The 17,253-nt window shown below is 39.5% G+C and overlaps 1 protein-coding gene across 1 annotated transcript in view; it reads right to left on the bottom strand.

The window, feature by feature from the left end:
• Positions 1 to 17,253, bottom strand: part of LOC136254626 (adhesion G protein-coupled receptor L4-like) — a 111,363-nt gene that overhangs the window by 71,476 nt on the left and 22,634 nt on the right. Inside the window, exons 2-6 of the mRNA XM_066047370.1 lie at positions 11,290 to 11,549; positions 7,695 to 7,944; positions 7,528 to 7,628; positions 7,371 to 7,478; positions 6,610 to 6,691 (exon numbers count right to left, since the gene is read on the bottom strand). Coding sequence (XP_065903442.1) covers positions 6,610 to 6,691; positions 7,371 to 7,478; positions 7,528 to 7,628; positions 7,695 to 7,944; positions 11,290 to 11,549 — 801 coding nt within the window. The remainder of the gene's footprint in view (positions 1 to 6,609; positions 6,692 to 7,370; positions 7,479 to 7,527; positions 7,629 to 7,694; positions 7,945 to 11,289; positions 11,550 to 17,253) is intronic.

The following is a 17,253-nucleotide window of genomic DNA, read 5'->3' as shown; positions in this document are numbered from 1 at the left end:
TGTATACAGCACGTTTTACTACAAAGGCTTGGAGGTAAGAATGCTTGGAGATTTTAATATTCTCTGAAGCCACAAGAATTTCTACATACCACAATGTTCCTAATAGAAACCCTGCACTGTCACACCCTAAGCTAGCCTCAAGATGAAAAAGACAAGGGAAAAAATGGGGGGATTAACTAAACTCCCTGCTGGGACTGTCTGTGGTGCATGCTTCACCTCCCCACACCCCTGTTATTAATTTTTTTTTTCTTTTTGGGACAATATATTATATTAAACCCCACCCACCAATCCCTTTGTGATTATCATCTTCTAAAATACTAAGATGAGATAGTTGGTAGAGGAGAATGGTGTGGGTGGGACAAGACTCACTATGCCATGCAGCACCATGCACTCTAACACCTCTCCACATGCCTTTTTCTTGTAACACATGCACAATGTTATTCTCCAATTATTGCCAACCCTTCTCATGTGTGCACCTGCCCAATCTTCCCTCCAGTCATGGTAGAGCTTCGGGTTAGTTACTATCATAATACACTCACACATGCTTGACTTCAACATTAACCTAGTTTAACTAGTTAAACTCCATATAACAGGAAAAATGGAGCTCCCGTTAACATGATCAATGTGGACAGTACTGTTATTTTGTAACAAAGCAGGTTACGAGCACTATTCAAGCTACCACTCATATATCATTCACAACAAGACTGACACAAAAGTACAAGGACCAATTAATACTTAACTATGTAAATAGCTTATACAAAAGGTGTTTATAATACAAAGATAAATAATTTAATAGGTCTGTTACACTATCCCCCTCCACTAAGAAGATGTCCTCATCTTTATGATCTAATATAGTCCTGGAGTCTTGCTGAGGGTCTATGTTCTCGTACTGGATAACGTCTCATCTCTGCAGGTGGTTGGTCTTGTATATTGCTGGAGTTCTGAACTACATACTCTACAGTATGTTGGTTATCCACCAAAGTAACATCGTCATCGTAATCCACTATTTCTAAATTAGTGCCAATTGGTGATGGTGGTGGTGCTTGTACATTATTATGCCTTGCTTGTGAGGGTTCAGTACTATCACTTGAGGCTTTCCGTGTACTACTGTCTAATCTAGTATCTCTTCGGCATGGCTTTAGTCTGTTAAAATGGACCACCTGCCTTTGTCTTCTACCTTCCTGTCTTTGTATCCTGTACGTACATTCAGATAATTTTTTAACAACTCTAAAAGGTCCATTCCAAGGATGAAATAACTTCTTACTGCTGTTTCTTGGCACCTTTGGATTCAATACCCAGACCAAGTCACCTACAGCATATGAATCACCATGTGTTGTTTTGTCATAATATTGTTTTTGTTTTTCATGGTGTACTCCAGAAGTCTTACTAGCAAGCTCAAAAGCAGATGACAATCGCTGATCTAGCTTAGTTGCATACTCAGTCAGTGATGTGGAATTGTGAGGTTGTGTAGTACCATACTGAACATCAACAGGTAACACTGGTTGATGACCATGCATTAAATAGAATGGTGAATAACCAGTTGACGCATGAACGCTAGAGTTGTATGCAAAGCACACTTTTTGCAGATGTTTCTTCCAGTCCCAGGGGTTAGCCTTGCAATGAGTGGCTAGCATACTCAGTAATGTCCTGTTAAATCGCTCCACCATACCGTCACATTGCGGATGATACGGTGTAGTCCTGCTCTTCTGGATGCCTAACAAGGTGCATACTTCTGACATCAGATTACTCTCAAATTGTGGACCCTGGTCTGAGTGAAGTTGACTAGGAACACCAAAGTGCATAAAAACTCCATCTACTAATTTATCTGCAACTGTATGAGCTTCTTGATTTGGAATGGGGAAAGCTTCCATCCACCTAGTGAATAAATCTGCGACAACTAATATATATGAGTTTCTATTCTCACTCTCTGGAAATGGTCCCACAATGTCCATGGCCATTATCTGCCCAGGATGACTAGCTGCTATGTTTCCCAGCGGTGCTCTTCTTGGGGTAGTAGTAGACTTTCTAGTTGCACAACTGGCACAGGTTTGGCACCAATTGCAGGTATCACTCCAATACCCAGGCCAGTAAAAACGTTCCTTGACTCTGCTAAAGGTTTTCTCCTGTCCTAGGTGGCCCCCTGCTATGCCTTCATGCAATGCTGCCAAAATTCTGGGACGATGTTCTTGGGGAACTACTAACTGGAACCAGTGCTGATCTTTGTTTGGTTCTTTAAACATTCTGTATAGCAGTCCATTAATAACAGTTAGTTGTTCCCATAGCTGCCAGAGTTGCTTGTCACCTGGGCTGTTTGTTGGTTGAGTTTCAGGACAATTGTTAGATTCTTTAGCAGTCAGAACTAGACTAATTCCAGGGTCATTCAACTGAGCAGCTCGCAATTCCTCGGGGGAATATTCACCCAGTGATGCTACATTTGGAGTCGTCACTGCTGCCAGAGCTAGAGCTTCATCTGCTGGGATAATCCCACACTGCTTGCATGGTATACGTGACATTGCATCAGCATTCTTGTGATGGATACCAGGGCGATGAATAATTGTGAACTCATATTCTTGCAACTTCTGCACCCACCGGGCAATCTGACCCTCCGGTTCCTTGAACTTATGTATCCAAGAAAGTGCACCATGGTCTGTTCTTATTGTAAAGGGTGCTCCAAGAAGGTAAGGACGAAAGTGCTGCAAAAATGTGACCACTGCCAATAGCTCTCTTCTTGTTACACAATAGTTTCGTTCTGATTTTGTCAGGCTTCTACTGGCATATGCTATGACACACTCCTTTCCCTTCTGGACCTGCGATAAGATGGCGCCAATTCCTGTATCACTGGCATCAGTATCCAGGAGAAAGGGCTGGGACCAGTCAGGCAAAGCAAGGACAGGAGATGACACCAGACGGCTCTTTAAACAATCAAATGCCTCCTGACATTGGCTTGTCCACTGAAACCTAGATTGTGACTGTCGCTCGGTAAGTTTATGAAGTGGTGAGGCTATGGAAGCGAAACCCTTAATGAACCGTCTATAATAACTAGCCAGTCCTAAAAACTGTTGAGTTTCTTTCACTGATGTTGGTACCGGCCACTCTTTTACCTGATCAGTCTTGGATGGGTCCAGCATAATGCCCTCTGTAGACACAACATGTACTAGAAATTGAACCTTAGGTTGTAGAAACCAAAATTTATTTGGATGTAACTTTAGCCCTGCCTTATTTATATGCTCAAACACTTGTTTCAAATTGCAAAGGTGCTCATCAAAACTCCTGCCCACCACAATTATGTCATCAATGTAGACTACGCAACTACTCCATTGGAGGCCCGACAGTACCATATCCATAAGCCGTTGGAAAGTTGCAGGAGCGTTGCAAAGTCCAAATGGCATAACATTAAACTGGAACAGGCCCTCATGTGTGCAAAACGCTGTCTTTTCTCTGTGCTGTGGGTCAACTTCCACCTGCCAGTACCCACTCTTCAAGTCTAATGTGGAAAAGCACATCGATCCTGCCAGGGTATCCAGAGTGTCATCAATCCTGGGTATGGGATAAGCATCCTTGTGAGTTATTTCATTAACCTTGCGGTAGTCTACACAAAAGCGAAGAGAACCGTCCTTCTTTGGTACAAGAACAATAGGGGATGCCCAAGGGCTTTTTGATGGGGCAATGATGTTTTTTTCTTGCATTTCATTTAAAAGTCTCCTAATTTCATCTCTTTGGAGTAGAGGAACTCTCCTTACTGCTTGACGGATAGGGTTTCCATTGGTTTCAATCTGATGATTCAACAGATTCGTTCGGCCAAGGTCACCAGACTTATAAGCAAATACGTGTGCATCAGAAGTAAGCAGAGCACTAAACTGAGTGAGCTGGTGGTCTGAAAAAGTATATGGCATTGTGCTGAGTACATCATTCACCACTTTCTTCCATTCCAAGTCGGTACAAGCAGAATCATTAGTTTTGCCTACTGATAATATCTCCTCTATATTACTGATAGCCTCTGCACTTGCCACTTTGGTCCCCTTGTAAATGGTAGTTGGCTTATAGTCTAGGTTAATTATCTGGAGTGGTACAAGCCCATTTTGAGGTACCACAATGGCTCTTGCTATGAGAACAAGCTGTTTCTTAACTGGCTTGTCCTCCACCATCCAAGTCCCTTCACAGTTCAGGGGCATCGTTCCCATAACCTCAATTTCACTGGCGGCAGCGATGGTCAGTGTTTCTGGTATGACAACCTCTACATGCCATGTGCTATTCTCTGGTAGCTGCCTTGCATTCAGAGATATTCGGGTCCCACCAGAACAAAGTTCCCCTCGTGCCAGGTCTAAGACACAATCATTAGCCTCCAAGAAATTCAATCCAAGGATTCCTTCTGGTGTTAGGGCATTAACAACAATTAGTTCTTGTTTAAATGTTTTCCCTGAGATTTCTAGCTCAATAGTTACCGATCCTTGAATCTGCAAAGGTGTACCATCAACACCAACCAGGTGCAAGCCAACTGGGTTGATTCTTGGGGCAGTGGGTGGCTTAATGCGTTCCCATACCTCACTAGATACAAGCGATACAGCTGCCCCAGTGTCTACCAGGAATGATACCTCATTACTGAATACACGTGCACACACAGTATAATTTGATACACTATTTATAGCAATTGTGCACATGTCATTATCAGGTGAGGCACAATTACTGTTACATACCTGACTCATGGGTAAGGACACTTCTCCACATGTTGTAGGTGGGATATTAGCACATCCACTAGCATAATGTCCTGGCTGCTCACACTTGTAACAAATTATTGCTCGATGTTTCCTCTTCTTCTGTCTTTGCTGGTGGTACTGTTTCCTCATTTTAGTTGTTACTTGTCTCTCATTTATCTCATCTTCCAGTTTCTTGAGCTTTTCCATTAATGTATTTAACATTGCTTCCAGATTCTGTGTGGAGGTAAGTGTACATTCCTGTGGCCCTTAATGCTCGGCTTGTATGGCCGCTGCTCCGAACACGTAGGACTCAAGCTCTATGGTACTCGAGACAGCTTCTGACATGGTCTTCGGGCGGCGTTGTCTCACACTGAGAGCTATTCTGGGATCTTCCAGTTGATCAAAGTAACGACTCAGTGCTATGTATTCTCTGGCTTCCTCTTGAAGCTCTGGATATGCCTTGTCTGTTAAAACACCGAGTCTGTCTGCGAAATCACCCCAACTTTCAGTTCCTCGTTTCGTACTATGCCGCAGTTCATTCTTGTAAAGTTCTGTTTTACTACTGGGCTCGAAACGCTCCTGAAGGGCTTCTCTGGCCTGTTTGTAAGATTCACTCTTAGTTCTTCTTAGCGCCACACGTGGCTTTCCGGTTACTCGCACGTGCAACCATTGCAATTTTGTAATGTCGTCCCACCTGTTGACAACTGCCACACTTTCAAAGTGCTGGATCCACTCACAGAGGTCCTCCTCCCCGCTAAATACCTCAGGAAGGATAACTGGCCTTCCCATCGGCTGAGTACTGTCCTGATCGTCCGACACCTGATCAGTCTGGTGGTTCATCGCTCGGCCGTGACGTGAACTGTAACAAACAACAAAAACAACAGGCCACTACAGTACGAGACTCGACCTTCCGGGGTACCGTTCAACGTAAGGAGTTGATATGACACGGTACCACAGCTTTTTCACTTCGGGTTCAGATGAAACGTCGCGGGTCAGTCTAGGCACTGGTCTTCTGGCGTGGCCCCGGCTGATCCTGCCGACTACGCCATTGTAACAAAGCAGGTTACGAGCACTATTCAAGCTACCACTCATATATCATTCACAACAAGACTGACACAAAAGTACAAGGACCAATTAATACTTAACTATGTAAATAGCTTATACAAAAGGTGTTTATAATACAAAGATAAATAATTTAATAGGTCTGTTACAATTTCATAACTAGCCATCAAAACAACATCAAATTTGGCATGTGCATGATGTAAATTATAAGAGATGCAAAATATATCATCTTGAATGCATGTTGCACACTAAGTCATCTCATGTGCCTTGTGTTTTCTTAGCTGAGCACTTTCCATAATACAGATAAAAGTTAGAAGGTTTAACCAATGAAATGCATTACTTATGAGCAATGATGTAATACGGCACTTGACTGTATCCCATGAGCATGTATTATTGCCATAATGCTAGTATTATTATGAGCAATTCAGCTGCTAGTATTATTATGAGCAATTCAGCTGGTTTATCAAAAAACGTGGTACTAAACGAAGTGCTAATGTAGTCTAAAGTAGCACCCTTGCTGTACCAATGCATGACAACTTTGGGTTAAAACTCTATAGACTATACACTGTACCAGTATAACTTATTTGTAGTGTATCTGTGAGAGATTTGTGTGAAATGTAAATCCAAAGTATTAAACTGCAAGCTTGTGTGTTGAAAATGAAGGCATTACATGAATTATAACACCCACATAATACAGTAGTTGAAATAAGATACCATCAAAACACAGCCACCAAAAAGTTAGTCTAATTATAATGAGCCATACAATATCAGACAAGGAAGACAGAAGATGGCAATAGACATGCAGGCTACTGGTAATTCATAATCAACTAAATAACTATACTTAAAAACTCACCTGGGTTTGGAGGTGGTGGTGTACAGAATGACACGCTTTGTTCACCAGAACTAGTGACACTGTATATGTCAGGACAGAGATCCTGTAGAGTAATGAAACTCACTGACTATGATTATATACTTGTGCAGTGTTCTATTTATTTATTCTAGAACTGTTGGTGCGGGCTGGGGGGAAGGGACATTTCTCACCCTAAAATCTCAGTATATCACTTTAACACTTTTCCAGTTTATAAACTTACAGCACAACCTTACTTTCCAATGGCACAAATACAGCTATCAAAAATTCCTAACTAATGATAGTTATTCAATATCTGACTCCCTGCAGTTCACCTCACATTTTATCTCACATAGTAAAATTTCTGGGAAGACATCAACAAAGAGCCTCATGGTGTCATACATTTATCACCAATATGATTTCTCACACAAATTGACTATATACAACATAGTGCACTGTTAATATAATTGTGTACATGAGGTATGCAGGTTGTCCTACTGTAGCTAGTACCTCACTATGTCATTGCAACATATGCATATAACCACAGGATCTGACTCCACATAATTAAACACTCATCACACAGCCTTGTTAAACCACACATTTAACTATTTCAATTGCTCTATGGTTGTAAACTTGCTAATTGGAAATGGGTAGCTAGTGTTGCTATTGTACATCTTCACCCAACCCCCCTCTCCCCCCCTTCCAATTCCTGATTCTCCTTAAAAGGAGAAATCCTAGAATAAACACTGCTCTTCTCATCTTGTTACCTGTACACATTGCGATTGATCACAGCCCAAGCCTACATCAGGAAACCCATCACTGTCTGAGTCTAATCCACACACATTACCATCACCAACATAAGTGGGACTATTACACTGTAAATATAACACTAATCAGGTGTAAACTGATGAAGTAGTAACTCACTCTACAACTCTGAGAGGAATTACACAAACATGGTGGAGTACTAGGTCCAGTACATACTGTTCTAATAGTAGTCACAGTATCAGTATTACAGGAGCAAGATGCTGTAAGCATACAGAGTACACAGTATACTATTACAACAGCACAGTATAAAGGAAAACAATACTTACTGTTTGGTTGGAATGCAGACACTTCAACATCCTCATAAATTACATTGACTTGTTTGCGTTTTCTGTTATGTTCACTACCCTCTAAAATATTTGTGATAATTTCTGCTATGTTTGCAGGGACTGGAGTGATTATTAGATCAAATGACAATACAATGTTGAACATGTTTGACCCATCAGAAGAGATATAATGTTGATAGTTGTATACATGTTGTTCAGTATAATTAATAGAACTGTTGAGCAGTTGTATAGTCTAAACAAAAACAAAGTAAAACATACAAAGACTTAAAACTTTATCACATTGCACTATAACAAATTTAATATTAAAATTTGATTAGCTAAAAATTCTATAAGGTCCATAAAGTATTGATAGGATCTGCACATATAATACACACAACTCTACACGAACAAATACATAACACAGACACATGCTACTGTACTGTATATACAGGTTTTTGCAAATTACTTCATCCTGTTTACAACTGAATTTATTGCTTTTGCAATTGAATTCATCACCTTAGCAATTGAGTTTGACACGCTTGCAGTAGAATTGAATTAGAATTCATCACGTTTGCAGGAAATTTCATCACAACTGCATGTAATCAGTGAGCACCGGGCTAATCAAGAACACTATTCGAAGCAGCTGAAACAATTGTTGACTAACAAGAACTTGCAGTAATTAGTCAGTACTTAATTTGTCTACAGCATGCTTGATAAGGATTCCTACCACTCTTGTTCACTATTGATGGACATGTGCACACCCAAATTCTTACCTTTGATAACACTAGATATCCAGTTATTCCTTTATAAATGGCTTCATACAGACATGGATGCATAAAATAATGTCCACTTGGGATACTTCAAGAAAATAAAGTCACTCTTTAAGGCTCCTATGGATACATATACTTGAAATTAACAAGGAGACATCCCGACTACCTGAAAGACTCCTGTAAGTGTTTGAGCATTAATCAGATGGCTGCAGGTTTGGGGCTACCAAGGTCCAGTCATGGATTTTTTCTCCTTTCTCCACCTTTTCAAACATACTTTCTATAACAACTTTAAACAGGCTGTAGGGCCAGGAGTCCTACAGATCTTCAGCACTTGTGCTGTAAAGTCTAAATAAAATATTAATAAATAAATAAAAATAACTTACTAAAAGAAATTTATTTCTATTTTGGCACATGGAACAAACAACCAGTCATGATGAAATTTCCTGCAAATGCGACTAATTTTAATGCAATAGCACCTAATTCTACAGCAAGTGCATTGAATTCAATTGCCAAGGCGACAAATTCAATTGCAAAAGTGACAAAAATTTTCTACTGCAAAAGTAACAAATTCAGTTGAAAATGGGACAAATTAAGAAGAAATATTAAAAGTTGGATTAGGGATCAAAGAGTAAAACAAGGGAATAGCAAAACAGTAGTGAAAAAGGAGAGGTTGTCTATACTTACCATTATATCTGCAGGTATAGGCAACCTCTCTTGTTTCACTACTTTTTAGCAATTCCCTTGTTTTGCTATATTTTCTTGATCCCTAATCCAATTTAGAAAATGGTATGCATAATATGCTTTGATCTTTGGAGGATAATGAGGTCTTTAAAATCCACTAAGAGACCTGCTAGCAGGTTCTTAAAATGGTTAGAAACCTGCTAGCAGAAAAGACCTCAAGCATCACAAATCTCACTTTCGATCATTGATTTGCAATGCTCCCTCAAAGCAAAATCAGGCTATAGCCTGCAGTGGGTGACCAGTCACCCAGGCCAACACGTGGTTAACCACTCTATTCATTTTATAGGCATACCTAAAAGAATTCGATTATGGGAGGTACAATCTAACGTCGTACGTACGTTTATCACCATGAACGAAGAAGTCCAAAAATATCATGGAAAATTCTGTTTAGTGCCCATCTGTTTCTAGAGTGTTTTATGGCTGTTTTCGTCATCTATTAAACTATGGATGGGCTTTACCAAGACCTAACTAGGTAAGCTTCCTTGTAGAGTGTTATTTTTTGCTACGTGTAATGTGGGTGTGGTCCATATTAGAAACCGTGCCTGCTCTTCGTGCTACTGTGGCACCACTGAAGGCACAACTTGTGACAACTAGTTCCCATCGTATAAATCCACACAAGCTGCTTCTTCGACACACGTGTTCTTTACACTGCTGTGACGCTATAGGCACTGGCTACTGCTAACCCAGCTCGACATTATCGATCACTGCTGTTTCCCAGCTGTCCCAGATCCAATTAGTCTAACTTGCAAAAGGAAGCAGTGCGAGCTTCAATTTTTTTCAACACTGCAACAAAAACATATTCATTCTTCCGTGATTATTTTAACATTGTACGACGATTTCAGTACAACATATAATCCAATCTCACAATGATTCCACCTATATGCCAATATATAATGCATACATTTTCTAAGTCAGTTAGAGACCACACCCTCGGATCTTCATGCTAGGTCTCTAATCTACACTTAGAATTTTAATTTTTCTTTCCATTTATTTGTTTACTTTTTAATATCATAGTTATGACTAATAAACCAGCACATACTGCATCAAAAGAACTGATGGTATCAGGCATGCCATAAATTTAATTTCGCATCTGAATGCGCACCCCAACAATCAATTACTAAAAAGCAGTGACCATTATGCTTCGTCTTAGCTACTTTCCACCTGTTATGCAGAAATACACATGAAGAACAATACGAGAAGTGTTTCTGCAATCACTATGGAAAATATGGACCATAAAATAATAGCTACCACCACAATCACAGAGGAGCTGTATTGCATTACCGCAAATTAACACCTTGTGTTGTCAGTGAAAAGAACTGGGACTCAAAGGAGGACAAAGTTAAGTCCGTGATTAATTCAGTTCAATAATTTTTAAAATTTTTATAGAAACTTGCTGGAAAGATTTGAGGGATTTTTGGGCTTGGTTATGCTTAACCAATACTGTTTAGTAGGATGTTATTGGATTAGTTTGAATGGCAAGAAAACTCAAAACTCCAGTTCTACTGTACTGTATGATAATAGTTATATGGGCACAATGTGGAGTCTATGAAATTTATAAACCCGAAGGCCCGGGCTGTAGCGCACGAGCGAAGCGAGGGTGCTACTAAGGGCCTAAGGGTTTATAAATTTCATAAACTCCACATTGTGCCCGTATAACTACTTTAGACTCTATTTCACATTACATTCAGATTACATACCTCATCCAGGGCTGTTTCTGCTGTAGGCTTGGCAAAAGCGGCTAGTTTTCTTGCGATAATACTAGCACCATGGCAACTATGTGTCCTCACGTGACAAAACAATATCGCTTGTTAAATCACTGCACGTGAACAATGCATAGCGATTGGATAAACCTAGATTTTGAGCATATGTTATATTGTGCCTGAAGGCGTGGAGTATATATTAGAATACAAGGTGGAGTATATGAAATTTATTACCCACCCAAAACAACCTAAATAGAGTCTAAGTACATACATAAACTACATTAAATAAGTCATGTATATTATGTGACTGATCTTCTAGTAATATAAAGTATTCTGAAATCAAATTTCTGCATACAGTATATTAAAAAGAAATTTATGTTCACTTACCTGATTTACAATTGTTTTAGCATTTGTGTTATTGCTGCCAGTATTTACTGAAAATGACACCATAACAACAGGGTTGGATCTTGTGAACATAGTACAGCTACTCAGATCAACTGATGACCACCTTCCATTATTTAGACATTTTCTCTCAATATTGACACCAGAACGAAAGTTTGGATGCAACTGTGAACAAGATTGAGTGGTTGTTGTACTGTGTGTAGTTTTGCTCCACAACAACCCTCCAGCAAAATCTTCATCACATGCTAATAATGAAACAGGTAACTTATTATGAACATGTTTCTGTTATGTATAATCATGGAGTGACAAGAAACCTACCTACCAATCAAACTACCAATGCTTTTAGGTGACAGTGACAAGAATTGCCATCTAGACTGCAGGGATGGCCATTGCAGTTCACTGATACAATTATCCAGTGGTCCAAGCCATCAGGTGATTGTATTAGTGAATTGCACTGACCATTCCTGCAGACTTTTGTCATTGTCAATTTTGTATGATATTTGGAAGGGGAGAACTGGAGTAAAGTTTAGTGATGACTTTTAGTTCAACAAATTGTGTACAAAGTCACAGTCCATAACATTAATCAAGACACACGGTATTGTATCGTGTGGCCCAAAAAGCCAGTGTGCTACATCGTGAGTATATTATAAGGAAGAAAGAAAATGCAATTTTCACACCTATGTAGCTCTGTGTTCCCTTATCTGATTGGAACCAAATTTGCTACAGGAGTGCCGGCCAAGTAGGGAGTCTACATACCAAATTTGAAGAACATTGCTGCAGACATTTCTGAGATACGAGCGATCAAAATTTTAATTTCTTTGTTTTTTCTTCTTCATTTCACACACTTTGCAAATCTACCATAAAACATGAATACATGCTTGAATTGGGCTGAAATATGGCACACTTAAAAAGCTTATTACAATGGATCTCAGTACCAAGTGTGGTAGGAATTTGATGAACAGTCATGGAGTTATGACCAATTATTTGCATAAAATAAGGGTGAAGGTCTATCACGCCCACAGAGTAAACCCCTCGAAGGAATGAGTTGAAAATTGCTATGTAGATGGAGTAACTATCATAGGAGTGACTTTTTTGGTTTGAAAAGAATCCAGATAAAAGCCATCAAGATATGACACAAAACCCAACCTGCGTCACAATTACGCCATCGATTCTTAGGAATAAAAAAGGCAGTGGATAACTGTCCAGCAGTCACATGAATAAAAAAACTTAGACAAAAAAGGGTCCTCAAATGAAAAAAGACCCCAAAATTCTGACTGGGAATCGAACCCGGTGCCTCCAGTGCATGAGCCCAGGGTTGTAGCCACTGTGCTACGTGGCTCCCGGCCATCACCCTTAGTTTCTATTATATATAGGTGCGGTCTATTCTACGGAACGGAACGGAATGATGGACTAAATGATGGAACAGAATGCTTTCTCAAATTAAAGCTTGCAGCTTACCATTGCTGTAGAAGTTATCGGTGACACCTCCAACAAGTAATCAAACGTACCCCAAGAAAGATAGAAACAATTTAAGGATCGATTGTGGGTTCTTATTGGTTGTCATTATAGTTCTTATTGGTTGTAATTATAGTAACGAAGTACTAAGCTGACTCAGCGTATTTATCTTCAGATGTATCAAGTAGGGAACTTAATGCATGACTTGTTTTACTAGTATGTGGTTTTTTTTTTTGCTTGCTTTGACTTTAGAATGCACAGTCTGGGGCCCAGCCTTTCTAATCGGCATAAATCACTAGCTATGTAGCTACGCTACACTATAGGAAACAAGTATGGTGACAAGCTGAATCAACTCAGTCTAAGCAGAATCTAAAGCAATTTGTGCGATGTGTGTGACATTCAGATACAAGGAGGCTATATTGTGTTAACATCAATGATTTATTAACAGTGCACTGGACTAATGCCAGATAGCTATCTCATAGTTGAATCCAGGATGCGAAAGCTTTCTGAATCAAAACTAGGCTCCGGCCTATTATGCCCAAATTTTTGCCTATTATGCTTTTGAGCATTGCTCAAAAATTAAGCCTATTATGCTCAAAATTATGCTTTCGAAATGAAGAGTATGCTCTAGAACTGACTGTTATATTAGAGTATATCAGCCTTTCCTGATTGCTGTTTTAGAGTAAATGACTGCTTTACTAGAGTATCTTGATCTTATTTCTGGAAAGTGTGAATAACCAACAAAGAAACGGTTTAATAAGTTATATTACATGTTTTCAACTATGGAATGCACTAATAATACTATTGGCAGTGAATATTTGCTTTCTTTCAGGCACGCGTATTGAGCATTTTAATTAAATTTTCAAATATCATTCATATTATGCTGGCATTATGCTTGATACTTTTGGTCACCTATTATGCTTTAATTTATGCCAGCATAATCGGCCAGGGCCTAATCAAAACTGGTAGCTTGCCTAAAGACTGCCATGTTAAAGTATCTATGACAACACAAGAGAACACTGAAAAAGAATGCCTTTCTGAAGAGGATGCCTCAGAATCAGATTCAAGCAGTGATGCATCAAACCATTAATGCGATTAGCTAGTTATCACTGAGTTTAATAGTGGCTACAGTTAGTTTTGTGAAACTTGTTGTACTTGATACATGCATAACTATGTTAGTATATTGAACAGACAGTAGACCTATATTAATGTTGCAAAAACTTCTATATTAAACATTTGTGACTGGGCCTGCGAAAATAGGGCATGTGGGCACATGGTTTTAACCTACCTTTTCAAAACGTCATCACTCATAACTTTTTGTACCATTGTGCTATGGCAATACAATTCTTAGCTCTTTTTATCCATTTAATTGGCTTTATGATGCAAGTTACAGAATGCACATATTCTGTTCCAGTACTGAGATATGACCTGTAGAGTGACAGGGTGTAGTTTGTGCCCACATGCCCTATTTTCGCAGGCCTGGTCACATTTTCTGATCAATTTCTCGTGCATATGTGCCGAGATACATGCCTTGGTCATGTGTGGTTATAACTAGCTATACACAAGCAGAGCTTACTTCCCAAATTACTGCATAATGTTCTCTGTATTTATGTTATTTGTGGATTCCACGTCTATAACAACATTTGGGTACCAGTTGTAGGTGAAGAACTAATTTGCAAATGCCAGGTGGACAACATTCATGATAGGTTTGTAGTCTCTGTGCAGACCAAGAGAAAAGATGGCACTGGTGAAATAGTTGGTCATGTACCAAAATTCGTGTCAATGATTTGCTCTATCTTTATATGGAGGGGTGGTGAGATTACATGCAGAGTAACGGGAACCAGATGCTACTCCACAGACTTCCCTCAAGGTGGTGTAGAAATACCCTGCATTTTGTTTTTCAGATCTTCAACCCAAAAAGAATGTGACAAAGCTGAGCGCTTTCTGAAGTCGTGTTGCAGTACTGCTGGTAAATCTGTGTCTGTGGTGACAGGCATTGATACACCCATCATTGATCCTGTGTGTCCCAGTTGTCCACCTGATTCATCTGTACCAAACAATAACAGACATGTAAAACTGCAACAACCAAGACAATAGCAACCTGTCAAAGCCAGTGATTCTAAAGTTAAAACCATTGATCCACACAGTAGAATAGTTGCCAAAGACGCAATTGAGATGTTGTCTGATGAAGACGAAGTAGAACCACCAACTAAAAAGTTCAAGTATTCCATTGATTTGGAGCGTGTCGTAACGGGGTAACCCCTTTCTGACCAAGAAATAAACATTGCACAGAAACTTTTGCGATCAAAATTTCCAATTATCAATGGTTTACAATCAACTCTGCTACAAGATAAGAAAGATCATTCACAGATAGGACCAAGTGACAACAAAATCTAGATTATTCACTGTAGAGAAAGGTACCATTGGTTTACGGCCACCACTATTGGGTGTGAAGTGGGAGAAATAAAAATGTATGATTTATTATATACTACACTTGATAAGGCTTTGATTATTGTGGTTTTGAAGTTATTTGAATGCAAAGAACAGTCCTGCAAGATTACAGTGGCTTGCCCAATCAAATTGATGGAAGCGAATGTGGGTTGTTCGCAAATGCATTTGCTGCTTCTGTTGCTGTCACTTGCAAGGTCAGGGAAAGATATGACCAAAGAAGAATGAGGATTCACTTAGTTTCCTGCATAGAAAAGCAAGAGATATCGATGTTTCCATCATCATAACTGTCAAAATGTTGCAGTTGTTTGGTTTGACAAACTCAATCAAAGAATGATTTAGCAAACTACATTATATTGATAATTTGATTACAACTAAATCACTTTAATTGTTCATGAATAATAAAATGAAGCAATCGTACAGCATTGATTATACACATAACACAAAACTACATTGCCATGAACTATATTAAATTGATAGTATGATAGTATGATAGTACATGATGTAATACAAGGAAATAATACAATAAAATTAAATTAGGTGTACATACAGAACACAAAAAGCCAGTTATACACTTAAACTTTACCATAATACATATACGGATTCAAAGTACTTAGTATGTCTATTTTACCACCACAAAACAGCAACCGCAATATTAATTGTTTAATAATAGGCTAGTGCTGAAGGTCTGTAGGACACCTGCAGGTCCTACAGCCAGTCCAAAGATGTTACATAAGTGTGTTTGGAAAGGTTGTAGAAAACAAATCCATGACAGGACCTAGGCAGCCTCGATCTGATCTAGTCTCAAAGTCTAGACAATTGGCATGCAATAGGATACATGGATACTGTTAATGTTGTCACTAACCTTACTGGGAACAACTGTCTTTGGTGGTAGTCTAACCCTTCCCCAGTCTGTATGTAGCTTTGGTTGTCTTCTGAGATCATTTGACTCTGCCACGATCTAAAGTTGATTGTGGTGAGTTGGTAGGTGTGCAAGGCCCCGACTGCTTTGGGGAAGACCTAATTTATTTCAATTGTTTTGACTTTTACAGGCCAAGAGTAATAATACAAATCAAGCAACAAATACTTGGGCAGGCAAGAAGGTTGGAGCGGGGTCAGCAAATGACCGTCCAAATTCTTGCTGCTGAAACCATAGAAAGATGACCATGTATACATGGGAATCTTTCACCACCAAGGATTCTGGCGCAGACGCTTCAATGCATTATCGCTTATTTATATTACAAGCATATTATGTGTGTGTACAAGTAAATAGAATACAGTCAAGTTACAGTACTCTGTGTGATGTATGATACTGTACTTAAGCGTACAATAAATGTGTAGTGCTGCATATCAAGTCAGTTCATGAGTTCTTGTTACTGTTATCTAGGTGCTGTCACTGTGCTGTGGAATACTAGGTGGAGCTGAAGCTATCAATGCAGAAAATTTGGCTAGCTCACATGGAGGTGTCTTGATGTATCTTTGGTAAGCATCACTCTGCCATCTGCCTAACATCTTGATGTATGCGTCAGGTATATTTGCTTTGGCTGTGGTGGTTGCTGCTCCAATGCGGAAGCTGTGGGAATTGTACCAATTGCAATTAACTTGCAATTCGGACAGGACTGAGTTTAATGCTGTGCAGAAAATTTGTCTGGTAAGGCCTTGGCCATTCTCTGAGAGGAATAGAGGTCCTGGTTGTGTTCCTCTTCGTGCCAGGTATGGGAGGATACCTAGTATGGGACATACATTTGTGTTGGTTGCGCCTAAGTAAATTTGTACGCCTTGCCGAAAAGGGTCAGTCTTTGATTGTTTGATATGGATTCTCAGAACATTGGGATTATCTCTGTGATCTATGGAGATATCCTGGAGTGACAGGTGTAGAGATGGGACATAGCCATTGTGGCTTGGGATGGTAAACTCGCTAACACGCATGAATCCAAAAAAGGCCAAACAACAAGCAGCCCAAAGCATGATATTTCTGTACAAGTGGGGTTGGTTAGAGAGTACGTTTTTTATGCTTTGCATTAATTGGAGAGTGATTGGTAGTCG

The sequence above is a fragment of the Dysidea avara genome, chromosome 4, assembly GCF_963678975.1.
Source record: "Dysidea avara chromosome 4, odDysAvar1.4, whole genome shotgun sequence".
Lineage (NCBI taxonomy): Eukaryota > Metazoa > Porifera > Demospongiae > Dictyoceratida > Dysideidae > Dysidea > Dysidea avara.
Note: the sequence above shows the minus strand (reverse complement) of the source record. Positions and strands in the feature narration are given on the sequence as shown.